The sequence below is a fragment of the Condylura cristata genome, unplaced genomic scaffold, assembly GCF_000260355.1.
Source record: "Condylura cristata isolate star-nosed mole 26May11 unplaced genomic scaffold, ConCri1.0 scaffold00015, whole genome shotgun sequence".
In the NCBI taxonomy this organism is placed as follows: Eukaryota; Metazoa; Chordata; class Mammalia; order Eulipotyphla; family Talpidae; genus Condylura; species Condylura cristata.
This window is the reverse complement of record NW_004567116.1, coordinates 6,674,113-6,691,455: the sequence shown is the minus strand read 5'-3', so window position 1 is coordinate 6,691,455 and position 17,343 is coordinate 6,674,113. Positions and strand designations below refer to the sequence as shown.

The window sequence follows — 17,343 nt, the reverse complement described above, 5'->3', positions numbered from 1 at the left end:
GTACTTCGTTGATCTGTCTCTGGTGAAGCCTCTCACCTCCTCTGAGCCTCTGGCCTGTACCCCAGTTCTGTATGCACAAATAAATAAATCTTTAAAAACAAAACAAAACAAAACAAAAAAACATCCTATCCCTAAAAGTACCAGGAGTGACGTCTTCAACCTCTGGCTGGCCAGTTTGTCAAATCCTACAACTGGCCCTATCCCATCTGTTTGGGTCTCCCTGAAGAGCTGGTGCCCACTCAGCTCTGCCTGGGTTTTCCTGTCCTTCCCTCCAGTGATGCCCTTGCCGCGCCCACCACTACTCAGTATTCAGGCCAAGAACCACGGGACAGCAAACAGTCCCACTACATGCATATTTAGTCCTGACCACATTTGCACTGTAAGGTGATGAGGCAGCGGGTTAAAGCGCAGCACTAAGAAGCTTAAGCCACTTCTGCATGAGTTCGATCCCCGCCTGCCCGGGGGGGGGGGGAGATGCACATGGCACGGCAGACCTCTCCTGACCCGCCCGCTGCTCCCCTCAGCAGTGTACTTCGTCGATGTGCCTGTTCTGCTCCCCACTCTGTCTCTGGTGAATCCTCTCACCCATCGCATCTCTGGCCTGTACCCCAGTTCTGTATAAATAAATAAATAAATCTAAAAAAAAAAACAAAAACATTTAAGTGGAAGTGTCTTCCTTTAACTTTCCATAGTGTTACTATCATTCTCTTTAATAACAGTGTTGTTATTATTTTTAACACTCAAGTGTTTCTTTAAATATCTTTAACCTAAAGGGATATCCCTAAAGATGAATTTAAAATTAAATGACACTTCAACACAACTAAGTAGAGTATCTCTTTCCTCAATATATCTTTGCAATTTGTCTGCATTTTTTTAATTCAGAATGCTCACACAGTTAATCACACGATTCCTTCCTTGAATCTGTCTCTTTGTGAGCTCTCTTTGACAATATTATCATGTCAATATATGGCCATTCTCCTCCTTTACATCTCCTTATATTCTTCTTTCTTAAATGCACCCATGGCAAATCTCACCACATTCCATAATGTGCATTTAAATTTCTGTAACATATATTTGACTTATTTCTGATTGAGAGCAGAATATAGACCAAAGTCTGAGATGTATTGTGATTTATCAATTTTGCCAAAAGTTCACTGTAGCATGTTCAGATCTCTTCAGTGCTAACTCTACTGGAGTGTAAAGGTTTCACTGACAAGTAGACAAGGGCACATAATCACATCATGAGTTTATTCAAAGAGTCCCCATTACAACAATGGATGGATACAATTCAATTGGCATTAAAGGATGGAAGGTTCTGAGTCTTTTGGCAAGTCCTGGGAGCCTAGAAAGATCGAGCACGAGAGTTCTTGGCAGCTGTGTGCAGCAAACAAGGACATCATTACATCACTATCCCAAACGGCAGTGTCAGCTGGATCTCACCAAAATCTGGAGAAAACTTTAAGAAGGTGACATGCATGAGATGCTTACGCATCCTGCAGTGGTTTCATTTTCTTATCTATGTTTTTGCCACTTTTCAGAGACATGGTATCAAGACTACCTGTTAATTCGGTTTACACAGTGACTCTCAGGGCAACTAAATTTCTAAACTGACCCTGTTACTACACATCTGCTTATAAACAAATGGCTTCCTAAACAAGGGGCACCTTTAAACTGAGAAGTGATATTTCTCTAAGCAATTATTTCCACATCTCCAACATCAGGGTCATTACAATGTCAACACATATAATAACGTGTAAAAAACATGTCATGTGACTTGCCACATAATCTGAATGTATTACCAGTCCTTACCTCTACAACTTTTCTCCATTAAATGTAAAACTAGAGAAACATGGGCCTGTTTCAAGATTTCATTGTAGAGGGTACAACAGACCTTAGAAACCAGTGAAGGAAAATGGTTTGTAGATATACAGATTCAACAAATTTGGGGCTACTGAAGCCATTATCATGTCACAGAAAGGTAGGACTTTAACTGCTTAGCAGGTAGAAATTAAACTGATCTTATTGCATTCAGATTTTAGATTTATGGGCTGAGAACACTTGAAGTCCATAGCATGCTATCTGGTAACGTCCTAGACAAGAAATACATTCATCTCATGATGTCTCAATGAATTATACCAGAAGGCTGCATAAAGTACGTAGGAAACACCCGAAATTTTACTAATATATGCAATACATATGCACACATACATAACTAAAGTATAGACACCAAGCTGTCAATAGCTATTAGTACATACCTCTTTCCAGCTAGTTTTTCAATATGTTCTATGTTTTCTCCAATGTTGATATCTATCCTAACAAATCCAAATTTGTGAAGCATTGGGATTTTTCTTTTTTAGTCGTTTATGTTCTCATCTAATAAATTCATCAAAATTAACTCATAAAACAACAGAGAATATCCTGAAGAAAAACATTGCATATTGAAATATTACAGAAATGTAAATCTTATGATAATGGGTAATATTAGCTAGAAATGATTTAAAATTTGATATTTATCACCAGACTTAATCTTCACAAACAAACTGAGGCTATACATTTAACCAAATTACTGAAGGTGACATAGCCAGAAGGTAAGCAGATCTAGAATTGAAATCAAAATTTCTGGTCCAAAGAAATGCTCATAGTCACTCTACTACATTTCTTCTGAATATAATGGATTCAGTGTTTGCTGAAGCTATTTGTATTGAGCCAAGAATGGAAAAATTTTCCATAATAAAGTTTTGGACAATGCAAGAGTATTCATATGTTATAATTTGAAAGATGAGAACTCTCTTGTGTTTTGCTTCAGATGTTCTTAAGTTGATATCATAAGTGTTAGAATTATTTTGTGATACCCATGACAATATAGATTTCTAGAGGCATCTTCATGGAAATACCCAAGATTACATTTGGACAAGTGACAGTGAGTCAACAAAACACCAGTAAATGAAAGGAGTCAATAGTTTCAGTGAGACTTCAAGGAAATGCTCTCTAGTGAAGAAAGAAAAGCAGAGCTCAAAGTGAGCCATATGGATGGAGGTAGAAGTGATTAGATAGGGCCCTCCCTGGTGGTGCAGCAGGTTAAAGCAGAGCACTAACAAGCTAAAGCCATTTCAGCATGAGTTCAATCCCCACCCCGGAGGTGATCCACATAGTGCAGCAGACCTCTCTTGACCGCTCACCAGCTGCTCTCCTCAGCAATGTACTTCGACAGTCAACCTGTTCTGCTCCTCTCACCACCCCTGCACCTCTGACCTGTACCCCAATTCTGTATGCATAAATAAATATTTTTTTTTAAAAAAAGTGATTACAATAAATGAATTAAGTCAGAAGGAGTAATACAAATACCCAATGGTGGCACTTATCTTTGTGATAAAGAAAGGGTCAGAGGTAAAACTCAACACCCAGATGATAAAACCTGACTATGGAACTGAGACATTCAGAGGAGTAAGAGCAGGGGGAGGAGCCAGCACAAATAGGGAAGGAGCAGAGGGTCCGTGCGGTGGGGGTGGAGAGCATGGGAGACACGGGTGGAGAAGGCTTTTCTCTTTCCTGAAGTGGAATTAATTTTCAGGATAGCAGAGAGAATGGACATGTAAGACAATGGTATTGTGCGATAAGGGAGCCCAGAATGATGCAGCTAGAAAAAAGAATAATGATCTCAGTGTTCTGGGTGCTTTGCTGGTGGGAACATTATGTGAACACAGCTGGAAAGGGATCCTGTTCTTCAAAAATATAAATAGCAGTGTAAACCAATGTTACCGAAGAGCAAAATTATAAAGGTAAGATATGGCTTGGATAAAAAGTAAAAAGATTATTTAAAAGATAAATGTTTGGGCCCTCCCTGGTGATACAATATGTTAAATCTCTGCACTATGAAGCTCTCAGAAGCCACTGCCACAGGAGTTCGATCCTCAGCCAGGGAACTGACCCACATGGCACAGCAGACCTCTCCTGACCTGCCTGCTGCTGCCCTCAGCAGTGTACTTCAGTCCATCTGCCTGTTCTGCTCCCCACTCTGTCTCTGGTGAATTCTCTCACCCACCACACCTCTGACCTGTACCCCAGATCTATAAGTATAAATAAATAAATTGTAAATAAATATTCAACAGCACTATTTCCAGTGCCTGGAGCCCTCTCTCCTCTGCAGGAGTCTCAGGACAGCATTTTTCACCTCTTTGTTGCGGAGGCTGTAAATGAGTGGGTTCAGCATGGGGGTCACGATCGTGTAAAACACAGAAGCCACCTGGTCCTTTCCCAGGGAGTAGGATGTACTTGGTCTTAAGTAACTGAAGATCATGGTGCTATAGAAGATGGTGACGGCCACGACATGGGAGCCACAGGTGGAGAAGGCTTTTCTCTTTCCTGAAGTGGACTTAATTTTCAGGATAGCGGAAAGAATGGACCCATAGGACACCGATATTGTGATTAGGGACCCCAGAATGGTGCAGCCTGCAAAAAAGAATATCATGGTCTCAGTGCTCTGGGTGTCAGTACAAGAGAGGGCAATCACTGGGGATGTGTCACAGAAAAAATGATGGATTTCATTCGAGTCGCAGAAGGTCAATAGCCTCATGCCAATCACAGTGACGAAACAGTCTGTAACACCTACCACATAGGGCCCGAACACAAGGGCCCAGCAGCGTCTGGTGGACATGACGACTGGATAGTGGAGAGGATTGCAGATGGCTACGTAGCGGTCATAGGCCATGGAGGAGAGAAGAATGCATTCAGCCGCAACCAGGAGGACAAAAATGTGCATTTGGATGAAACAGCCCGCATAGGAAATCTCCTTGTTGGTGGTCAATAAATTCTTTAAGGTTTTGGGAGTGATGATGGATGAGTAACTGAGGTCAATGAAAGACAGGTGACTGAGGAAGAAATACATGGGTGTGTGCAGCTGGGCATCCAGGCGGATGAGCAGTATCATGCCCGCATTCCCCAGCACGGTGACCAGGTAGATTAGCAGAAACAGCGCAAAGAGCACCAGCTGAATTTCCTCAGCATCTGCAAATCCCAGAAGGATGAAGTCAGCCAGGTCTGTGTTGTTTCTTTTATGCATTGTGCTCACTGCTTTACCTGTGGAGAAGCCAGAGTTCATACTTAGCTATTTAGCAGAAATAATTTCAAAAATGTTGATTTTTTTAATGCTCTTTTTATTAAAGCTTTATTTATTTATGCATACAGAACTGGGGTATAGGCCAGAGGTGCAGGGGATGAGAGGATTCACCAGAGACAGAGCGGGGAGCAGAACTGGCCGAATGACGAAGTACACTGCTGAGCAGCAGCAGGCGAGACAGGAGAGGTCTGCTGCACCATGTGGGTCAATTCCCTGGCCAGGAATTGATCTCAGATCAATCCTGATGTGCCACCAGGGAAGGCCCAAAAAATGTTTAGGTTTTTGTGATGATCTGGCATATGTACATTAGGTAAATGTTTGCTAGTTGATAACAATGAATGGTTTACAGAATATGATGGAAATATTTGAATTTGATTGTCAAGTATAGTAATGGATATAAGTTGACCATTGTTTATGGTGTAATAAAACCAGATATATTGCTTATTTGGAATAAAACTAATGCAGATCTAAATGTTTCCCTTTTTAGTGCATTTATTGATATTTCAATGAAAATATTATAATATTAATCTTACTGTTTGCTGTATATTTATAGGTGAGAAAGAAGATGTAGGCAACTAATAAATTTATCTTGAGTCAGAACTAGTAAATGAATAGCATATGAGTTTATCAGATAAATCGATGCAAAGAGCTGATCACATATCATATTCTCCATTGTAATTAATTTCAGCACATGAAACAAACATTAGATATTAAAAATAATAAATATATTATATTATAATAATAAATGTAATATATGGTATAATTTTAATATCTTATTTCTAACATTATTTTATTATTTGATGCATATTTTTCAAACTGAAAGGACTTCAGTTGGGTAAATTTAAAGTTATTAATATTAGTTGAAATTAATACTATTTACCAAAAAAAACAAAATGTTTTCCTAAATTGACCTTTTAAAATCAAACTTTTTTTGCGAAATATTATCACTGTCGATACATTGATTCCCTTAACTCTGTGTCTAGTTCCACAATTACAGGCATCACAGGTAGAAACGACCTGTGTTATGCTGTCTTGACTGTCTATTCACTTGAGTTGAACTAAAACGTTTAAGAAGTCTGAGAGGAATACTTACTGTGAGCCTGTGTTGATGGGAAAAGCAAAACCTTCTTCCAATGTCTTCTGTCTAAACATTTGTCAAACTAAAGTTTTTCTCATAAGTAAAATATGAAGAACATTTCAATCAGAAATGTCTGAAATGTGTATTTTCTTTGGGGTAAGTTCTTTTTAAATTTTGGTGTGCTCATTTTTTTTAATTCTGACATAAAATAGACCAACCTAGCACTTTTGTGGAAGTTTGCTTGGAGTGAAGTCACTAAAGAATATCAGGGAGCTATGAGGACATGGTAGACAGGGTGGCCTCGTCTCTCCTGCTATTTCCAGGGCACCCCATATATTTGGGATGGTGACAACGCAAGCTTTGGTCATCCTTGTGAGACCAATTCCCAAAGAAGTCTTTGGCCTGCTTCCAAGCAGAAAAGTTCCAGGACACAACACAATTATGTTATGTTTTGAGAACACAGTTGCTTCTCCCTTGAAACCACATAATGAAGAGTCTGGCTTGGTCTTGTTTTGCAGATCTCCAAATTTTTTTAACAGGGGAGATGAACAAACATAACTAATCTATTTCAAACCATCAGGGATGGTTTCTGCAGTGAAAATTTTCATATATAATTTAATGATTTCATACTATGATCTCATCCGGAGCAGGGACATTTGTTTTATCAACAAAATGTAATTTTCACAGTGACCATTAACTGAAATAAATTTGACTCACAATTCAAATAATTATTTAAAACTATTTTGTAACATATTAAAAAAAGAAGATTTATTTATTTATGCATACAGAACTGGGTACAGGCCAAGGGTGCAGGGTTGGTGAGAGGATTGCCCAGAGACAGGGTGGAGAGCAGAACATGCAGCCTAATGAAATACACTGTTGAGGGAAGCAGCAGGTGAAACAGGAGAGGTAAGCTGCACCCTGTGGATCAGCTCCTTAGCAGGGGATCAAACTCATGCCAAAGCGACTGGGAGTAGCTTCCCAGTGCTGTACTTTAACCCATTGCACCACCAGGGAGGGCCCTGTTGCATCTTTTTATTTGTGGCAGTCACTTTCATATAAAGGTCACCAGCACACGTCCACCTGAACAGTTTGCACACATACAGGAAACTCTCTGTCATGCTCTGCTCTTTCCTCATCACTCTGATTTATAACCAGCACAGATGCATGTGAACACATGTGCACAATACGAGGCTGAGGGTTTAGGTTGCTAAGGTGGTTGTAGCCAAATACTGCAGACTGGGAGCTTAAACAACAGCCATTTATTTCTCACTGTTCTCAGTCTACAAGCCGGAGCTCAAGATGAAGTCAGGGCTGATTTCTGGTGCAGGCAGACGTCTTCCCTTTCTGTCTTCATGTGGCCATCGCCCTCATCTTTCTCTGCTCCGATCCTTTTTTCTCATGGCACCAGTCCTGTGGATTAGGGTGCACTCTTGAGAACTAATTTTCAGTTAATTACTCATATAAAGATCGCATTACTAGAATTACTTACTACAGTATCAGGAGTTAAGTCTGCAACCAAAGAATATTGATGCATATATGTTTGACTAATAGACACCTAATATTTATTGTGTATAAATAGTTTACTTCCAGAGTCACATATACTTTTAAATGTGTGGTATTAACCTTCATCTCAATACGACTTAAATTAAATGACTCCCACAGCTGGAGGGAAAATTAACTTTATGATGACTACATTTGACTAGCTTAGCAAGTACTTGTAAATGATAGCAAGACCAAAGCTTGCATATTCCATGCCATTTTCCATGAAGTCATTGGCATCATGCTCCCTCCTTTGATCCATGCATTGCTGCAATGTAAACACAACCTGTGCCTCACAGACCGCAGATCATACATCACAATTCCTGGAATCCTCGCCAGGTTGGTTTCTGAGGATTTTACATTTTCTTATTTTAATTTCTCATCAGATCATGGCCATTAAACCCTTTCTTTATTCCTCACAGAATATAGGTCCTGGACTCCGGCACTTACAAAAAATATACTTAACTTCAAATATGACCAAAGACAAGCGCCATCGATGTGTGAGCTAAAACTGACAACTGAGCCCAGCCCAGCTGTGTGGGTCCCCCTGAAGAGCTGGTCCCACTCGGCTTCGCCGGGTTTCCCTTTCACCCTCCCACTCACGCCCTTGCAGACCTGCCACCCTCAGCTCAACCCAAGAACCAAGGGACAGGAAGCAGCCTGCATGTCTAACCCAGCTTCCAACAGACACATGTACACTTGTAAGATCTTCTGTTGTTCTGCATGAATTATAGGTATTCTGTTAGATTTTCCTTGCCTTCATTACCTTTATTATTTTTCATTGTAGAAATTCCTTCTGTTCCAATAGGTCTAACTGCTCCAGAAATAGGGTGCAAGTAAAAATATTTTTCTTATAGAATTACTAAGTTCATAGCACTGCAGCAGCAGCACAAATACAGAGCATCTTCCTGTGTGGTTTCTCCCCGCATGTGGCGTAGTAGGCAGGATGGAACTCAGACCATCCTGGTGTTAGGCTGAGCCTTAGCCGCGAGCTGCCAAGGAAGCCCCCCCCCCCCATGAACGCTAACTTATCAATGATTTGCTATTAATCAAATTTACAGAATCCAAATAATGAATGACACATCTTATTGCTCAACATATATTCCCTAAATGGGTGAATATTTTCAGCAGGAAATTGCCAGAATCATTTTATCACTGAAGGAAGGGACACGTGGAATGTGAAACAATATCTTTATAAGATTATTGTTTAGATTTTTTAAAATTTTCCCTTTAAATTTTTTCAGTTTATTTCTTTTGACCTCTTTTACTATCCTTTCCTGCTTTTTAAATTGTAGGTGGGTTTTTCCAGTGAACACTATGCCAGCGACATCCCATGTATTTAATCATGTCATTCTTTTACTTATGGGTCTTCCAATCTCCTTTGATGTAGAAGTTTTTACAAGTATTGTTAAATTCCTAAAGGAAATAATTTAAGACTTTTCAAAATTTTTGTACATTTCAAAGTAGAATGCAATTTTTTCAATTATATTTACTCATATCTTAGTTTTAACTAATATATAAAAGTTTCAGAAGTGCTGAACATATACCTGCAAATAAAGAGACTTGTTTTGTAATTGTGGTCTTAGCTTAACACATGTTGCATTTCAGTTTAATTCCTTCATGTCTTCATTCATTTTCTCCTGAATGAGAATGTTTGATAGTGATGAATTAGGTTTCCCTATGCTGAAAGCTTCTATTTCTCTCCCTAAACTTCTAGATGGGTAGTTTCTGCTTCCAAAAATTTGTTGGTACGTTATTACTTGCATAGAAAACAGTCACTGCGAAGTCTTTTTTGTGAATCAATGTTTAGCATTATGAAGCATCCTGTTTTATTTGGATGTCTTTTCCTCCATTCCAAATTTCTTGATATTAAACTTAAAACCTAAAACCTTTTTTTTCACATGTATTCTCTCAATATATAGGTGCCCTACCTTTACTATAAACTTTATGAAATATTTTGTAGCATAGTTGGCCTTTATAAACCTATACTGAAAAGTTTTTTTTTTCTTTTCTTTAAAGATTTATTTATTTGTGCATACAGAACTGGGGTACAGGCCAGAGGTGCAGGGGTGGTGTGGGGCTTCACCAGAGACAGAGTGGGGAATATATTCCTGCTTGACAGCATGTGGAGGGCGAGGCAGTCACATTTGAAAGACCTCCACGTGGAGAGTGATTTCACAATGAGCACTGAAAGTCAATACAGAGGTAGAGCAATCTAAGAATATTGAGAATATAACATAGCTGCAATGAGTGAAGATCAAATTATACAGATTTAACAACAGCAATAAACTTACCTCCATGAATATTTAATATGGATCCATTTGAACATAATAAACAGTCTACAGATGATACAAGTTTTATATATTCATGAAATGATGCATAGGAAGGCAGATTAATGTTTTGCTGGGGCAACTTATAGAATATACAGAACTATTAACGGAAAGCAAAACATTTTCTTCTCTAGTTCTTAAGTTTCGAGAAGCAGACTCATATCAACATTTCTTGACATTTTACACAATGATGAAAATTCAGTTTACTTATGAACTGATTTCCCTCCACAATTTCTTCATTGCTTCCTTCACATCTTTGTTCCTTAAACTGTAGATGATGGGATTCAGCATGGGGATCACAATGGTGTAAAATATCGACACTATCATGTCATGGTCCAAAGCATAGCTGGAACTCGGCCTCATATATATAAAGAGGATTGTTCCGTGATAGATGGTCACCCCAGTCAAGTGAGAGCCACACGTGGAGAAGACTTTTCTCCTTCCTTCCGCAGAATTCATCCTCAGGATGGCCAACAGGATGAAACCATAGGAGATCAGGACAATGAAGATGGTGACGACCTCGATAGCGCCCACAAAGTAGAAGAGCAGGAGCTGGTTGATGTGCGTGTCGGAACAAGAAATAGCCAGGAGAGGAGGGATGTCACAGAAGACGTGTCTGACCTCGTTGGACGCGCAGAAGGACAGGCTGAAGGTGGCCCCTGTGTGGATGGAGGCGTGCACGATGCCCCCCACGTAGGACGCCACCATGAGCGGCACGTAGACCCTGGCGGACATGCTGACCGAGTACAGGAGCGGGTTGTAGATGGCCACGTAGCGGTCATACGCCATGGCGGCCAACAGGAAGCACTCGGTGGTCCCAAAAGTCACAAAGAGAAGCATCTGGGTGGCGCAGCCGACAAATGAGATGGCCTTGTTCTCTGACAGGAAATTGACCAACATTTTGGGGGTGACAACAGAGGAATAGCAGGCATCCAGGAAGGACAACACACTCAGAAAATAGTACATCGGGGTGTGGAGCCGGGAATCCCCCATCACCAGCACAACCAGCCCCAAGTTTCCTATCAGGGTGAACAGATAAATTGCCAGAAACAGTAAAAACAGGAAGACTTGCATCTCAAAGTCACCCCTGAAGCCTGTTAATATAAATATGGTCACCTCCGTCCCGTTTTTCAGCTGAATCCTGTGTGAATCTAAATCTGAGGGCATGCCTATATTTAGGTTTTATTCAGGATTCCAAGTCAAATAGTTCATCCAGTTACATATTTGTGGCAGTTTTTTGGCAGGAAATCAAGATTTCCTCCATCTGATGGTCTCCTGAGTGGCAGTACTGGGTACGAGGAGGTCCATCCCGCTGCTAAATAAAACAAAGGAATGATATTAAGTTGGTGCCTCGTGTTATGTTAAAAAGAATTCGGTCAATTTTATTATTTTATTTCCAATTTATTTTGTTATGTTTTATTATCTGTCTCCACAATGCACCATCTTAAAATTCACAAAGGCAATGCATAGCAGAATATTTTAATACACACTATCATAGTGAAAACCCACTCCTAAAGATTAGCTTTTGCTACAATCCAATTCCTTCATGTTCCTTGGTGTTCACCACTTTAAAATAGCAGTAAGCAAGCACATATCCATCAAAAGACTGCTTTGAATTTAAATGAGAAAAATATTAGGAAAGCCATTTCATTCTAAAATGCATCCCAAGTCTAAAATATGGCATGGCTTGAACTTACATTTCAACCTATTCAGGAACCCTTTTGCCAATAAATCTGGCCTCTGCCCTGTCCTGCAATTATCCTGTTGTTAGTTCTGTTTTGGAGAAGTGTTAAGTGTTCTACAGATAGAGGTGCTCCATAGTAAACTATTCAGTCTTGTTCTCTGCTCTTTATTGTACTGTTTTGTTTTGTTTTGTTTTTCCCAATTTTTATCAATGTAACAATGCTATTCAATTTCTGCCTATTCACCCTGTAAAGTCTATGGGATAAGTTTTGAAATATATTTCAATGAACAATAAAGTATGACTATTGTTTTAATATATTATTGTTCATTGTGGAGTTTTTTGTTTTTGTTTTTTTTTTAACTGAAGTTTGTGACACTAAATAGCAGATAAACTAATGTTTTGGGGAGGGTTTTTTTTTTTTTTTTTTCTTCCAGTAGTGTAAAATCACACTTGGCCAAAACTGATTTCAATCAGTTGGTGGCTAGATAATTCAACATCTGTTGATAGATAGGAAACCAAGATCCAAACACTTTCCCTAAGTGTTATCGATCATACTGTTTCTCATTCAGTGGAGTGTGAATAAAGGCAATGGGTGACTGAAAATAAGTTAACAAAATACAGATACCTGGGCAAAATTTTCAGTTCTGAAAACATAATTAAATACTCCCCCTTTCCTATTTAGGGAAAATTTTGTAGTATATGTGTCCAATATGTCATAACCAAAAACTATTTAAAAGAAGTGAAACCCCACCACTTATAAGGTCAGGTTGAATTTATGATTTTCTAATTATTGAAGCTCATCACGTGAAGCACACAACAGGGCTTTATGTTGAGAAATTATATGTAAAAAAGAGAATAAATTAATGATTTAAAAATACTCTTAGAAAGAGAAAAAAAATCCATTTTTTCCTAGTTATGTCCCCAGATCTGTGGAAGACTTTCTAATACACATCGGAAGCAACACTATAAACAGGTCTACAGAACTAAACATGGTCATTTGCTTCTTAAGAAATCTAGAGTAGAATTAAATGCAATTAATGTAATCATTTATTATAACATGCAAAAATATACTATAAAATATAATAGCAACCCTACCTCAATTCTGATTCCTATCCAAAACTAGATAATTTATACATTACCCAGGAGAACATGCACTGAATCACAGAAATAGTTGTGATTATGTATAATTTGGTTTATAATGTTATGTACAATAATACTTACAAATACATCACTTAGTAGTATAAGTAGGCATGATTTTTTATGCTTTAACAAAAATAAATTTCTGTTTAAAAAAACTCCTATTTTTTTCTCTTTCTCCACCAAGATCCTCTTGCCCTTTTCCCTTTCTCCATTTCTCTCCATCTTCTTCCCCTTCTTCTGTCTCTTTCTCTCTCCCACTTCCTTCCTCTCCCTCTCTCTTGTTTTTCAGGATTCTATGTATGACATACAGAAATATTTCCTGTAAAGAGTCAAGTTCAAAACAGGAATCAGGCAATGAGAAGAACAGTTAAGAAAAATATATATATGCAAATGAAATTTCAAAAAATGTGCTAATCAGAGGTCTTCTAAAGGGAAGGATTAGACAATAGATATTTGTTGAACTGCAGAGGAGAAACTGAATGATGCTATAATTTCAAACTTTATGTAACTGATATACCTGCATTAAGACATTTTAGGAAACTGAAGTACTTTTATCTTTGAATTCCGAAACTGTATTAAATATCTCTATCAGTAGATGTGGCATCTAGTGACAGTGGAAACTTGGAAAAATTAGTTCTTCCAAACCAAAGAGTGATTAGAATTGACCCAGTTTTTCAGATATATATTGTTCAATGACAAATCATGGTATAAGTACACTGTGTTTGCTCTTGAGATGTATAAATATATCAACGTGTTTGTCATGTGAAAGATGAGTACACACGACATTTCTTCAACTGCAGCTAGGTGCTGCAAAATATGTGTCATAATATAAAACTTTTCAAATAAAATCATCGCTGTAATGGGTCCCAATACATGCACCAATATTTTTAAAAATGTAACTAAACTTTTATATGGTAGTAAATAATGTTAAGGCATTATTCTATGAATACTATTTTATGTCATAAGACATTTTAAAAATGAGTAAGTGTCACTGTATTCTAACTATGAACGTGTCCATAAACTTGCACTATTTCTTATTTACTTTTCCTTAATACTCCTGAGTCAACACAATTTTCTAATAACCCTGGCTGTGTCTCCCCTGGCCAGCAGATCAAGAAGGTGATTTATGAATGAAGGAATATTTTACTCCAAATCATATTCCACTAGATCATTTCTGTATTTGTGTTTAGAAAAAAGTCACAAGAGAAAAACATAACCTTTAACTATTTCATCTAAACTGGTCTTTCTACAGGCATTTTTGTTAACTGTTATTTTAAAAACACCAGAATGTTTATGCTTGACTCTTTCACCTCAACAAAAACTAGAAAAACTTAAATATAATTCTCAAATTTTTAGCAAAACATGGTCAGTCAAAAGACTAAAATGGTATCAGTTCCTCAGTTCCCAAAATCAAAAACTACAAATCATCAGACACCTATGAAAAAAATATCATACTATGCTCAATGAGAATGAAAGTGATAGCTGTAAATCTCCTCGTGTGAATTAAGAATTTTGTGCACATCATCTAATGTAATTTACACAGCAACTAAAAACTAGATAATTCAACATCTGTTGATAGATAAGAAACCAAGATCCAAATAGGCACATAACCTGTCCCAAGCTCATGCCGTTTTTAAGAGAATGAGGATCCAATCCAAGCTTTCTCCAACTTCACATTCTATTTCTCCTTCATCATAGCAAACCCACAGAAGCTTCTCATAATTCTGGAAATACTGTCACCTAGAAATAATAAAGCATATGTCTTTGTGCATTCAAATTTATTTTTAAAACAATTAAATATCAATAGATCATGATTTTTTTTTTTTTTTACTAGACTTACTTCAGGTCTATTGGCTAAGTATTAAACTAAATTTGAGATTTGGATAGTCCTTAATCAGAAAAAAACATTATGCTCTCATAGTGGCTGGTGGGTAGTTGGTATTTTCACCATTTAATAATTTACTAAAACTAGTAACTCCTTAATTCTAGTATTCCTATTCTGGACATTATCTTGCCTTAAGGACATTAGAGAAAAATTCTAATTTATAGCTCAATTGACCAAAATATGGATCAAGCCCTTCATTTTTCCCTAGTCAATTTCCCTGAAAGACATGTAGTTCAATTTTTCATATAATTTGGAGTTCAGCAAAATTGTTCTCTAAATATAAATGCTAAAGTATAGTCTATGTTTTTTAATCAAAGGAATTGTCTCTAGCATGTTTTCTAAGTTATGAATAGTTTGCATTTTACCTGTGGAAGTGAACTGTTTGCTCAACAAAGGCAAGCTATAAATATTGTGCAGTTGGACTCTTATATAATCTTGAGTTCTTCAAGTTCACAGTGATGCCCCTAGAGGAAAACATACATTCTTTTCTGGGACATTAAAGAGTGAACATGAGGGTTTTTTTGGTGTTTTGTTTTGTTTTGTTTTTTCACAGTTAACAGGGAATAATTCTGGATAATGAAGTACATAATGAAAATGATTACATGAATGCACTCTAGCCTCAGGCTAGTAGAAAAGAAAGATAGTGATTCCTGACATACCCATGGCTCAGCAACTAGGTAGCCCTATGTCATCGAGTTAATGAAATCATCTTTCTAGAATCTAGTATTCTCTTGCTGAGAATATAACCTCTCATAATTCTCTGAAAAACGCCATAAACATGGATATTATGAAACATAATATAAAAGTAAACCCTAGGAGAGAATTACTTATTCTTTAATTTAAAAAAAAGGTATTTTTTTTTCAAATTTTAAAATGCTATTTTTCTGAATTATGTTGAAAAATTATTTAAGCTTATTGACAGTTTAACAGCCAAACATTTTGAGTTGTAAGGGACAATTTTCTTTGGGGGATATCATAGATTAATCTATGGATCAGTGCTAGCTAAGCACATGACACACTTTTAAAATAATTATGGAAAATATAGGGCCCTCCCTGGTGTTGCAAAGGGTTAAGACACAGCACTGCAAACTAACCTCAGCTGCTTCAGTGTGAGCACCATCCCTGGCCCCACAGGTGAGCCACATGATGCAGAAGACCTCTCCTGTCTCCCAGGCTGCTCCCCTTAGCAGCCTACTTAGTGGGTCTGCCTGTTCTGCTCCCCACTGTCTCTGGTGAAGCCTCTCACCACCTCTGCACCTAGACTCAACACACCAGACTGAAAGCTAATAGGTTGGAAATGTGTGAACCTGAATACAAAAAAGAGAGAGAGAACAGAGAATAATGCCTGAAGTTTAACTGTGAAAAACTGAACTTTTAAATGTAATCCTACGTTGTTTTATAAATTCAAGCAACCCCAATTAAATATAAGCATGTATTTTAATGAAGTGGAAAGTGTATGTAATCACAGAAATTGCTGATTGTACAAATTATATGGAAAAAGAATAATAAAGGTAGTATATTTACAGAATCTGATTTTATTTTTAATGCAAAATTAAAAATGGAGACTAAAGTGCAGGTATCAAGATTCGTGGCGCAAAGACAGTCTTCCAGAAGCCATTCACACATGTATGGTCAATTGATTTTTTTTGATAAAATGCTAAGGAAAAACCATGGGAGAAGGATGCTGCTTTTTCTTTTAAAAAATGAAATTGGGGCCCTCCCTGGTGGCACAGTGGGTTAAAGACAGCAGTAAGAAGCTAAAGCCACTTCCGCATGGTCTCAATCCCCGCCCGGAAGTGATCCACATGGTGCAGCAGACCTCTCCTGGCCCGAGTTTAGTTACCAAATAGCTGTTCCAGTTTATGCTCATTTCTTATTTTTTATTTTTTTTAAAGATTTATTTCTTGATGCATACAGAACTGGGGTGCAGGCCAGAGGTGCAGGGGCAGTGAGAGGATTCACCAGAGACAGAGCAGAGAGCAGAACAGACAGGACACTGCTGAGGGGAGCAGCAGGCAAGACAGGAGAGGTCTGCAGCCCATGTGGGACACCCCCTGCAGGGGATCAAACTCCTGCTGAAACTAGCTGCCTCTAACTTTGTATGCTGTGCTTTAATCAGTTGTACCACCAGGGAAGGCCCGCCCGATTTTCTTTATAAAGAATTTTATGTACTTTTTTCCATTTATGTTATCATTTCACTATACTGACTAACAAATTTCTTATAATTCTTATTTTTGGTATCTATAGGTAGGTCAACAAAAGTATACCTGAGTTTAAAAAAAAAAAGCATGAAGAATTCAAAAATCACTTTACAAAACCACAATTAATTTTTTAACTAATAAAGTGAGAAAATGTTCACTATTTCTATTTTGCCCCTTTTCCTGCCTATCAGGAGCACCTGGAGAATTGAAGACAATTAAAAATTTTGATAGACTTCTTTGTGTATCAGCATTTTTATTCAGATCCTCTGTATGTGTGTATATATATAGATAGATAGATAGGTAGATAGATAGATAGATAGATAGATAGATAGATAGATAGATAGATAGATAGATAGATAGATAGATA

The 17,343-nt window shown here is 37.8% G+C and overlaps 2 protein-coding genes across 2 annotated transcripts; both read right to left on the bottom strand.

Annotated features, from left to right (window-relative positions):
• Positions 1-4,111: 4,111 nt before the first annotated feature.
• LOC101632645 (olfactory receptor 8H3-like) lies at positions 4,112-5,059 on the bottom strand. The gene has a single exon (XM_004683476.1). It carries the CDS (start codon positions 5,057-5,059, stop codon positions 4,112-4,114), a length of 948 nt encoding a protein of 315 aa, XP_004683533.1.
• A 5,214-nt stretch (positions 5,060-10,273) lies between these two features.
• Positions 10,274-11,233, bottom strand: LOC101632416 (olfactory receptor 5T3-like). The gene has a single exon (XM_004683475.1). The coding sequence runs from the start codon at positions 11,231-11,233 to the stop codon at positions 10,274-10,276; it is 960 nt and encodes a 319-aa protein (XP_004683532.1).
• Between the last annotated feature and the right edge of the window lie 6,110 nt (positions 11,234-17,343).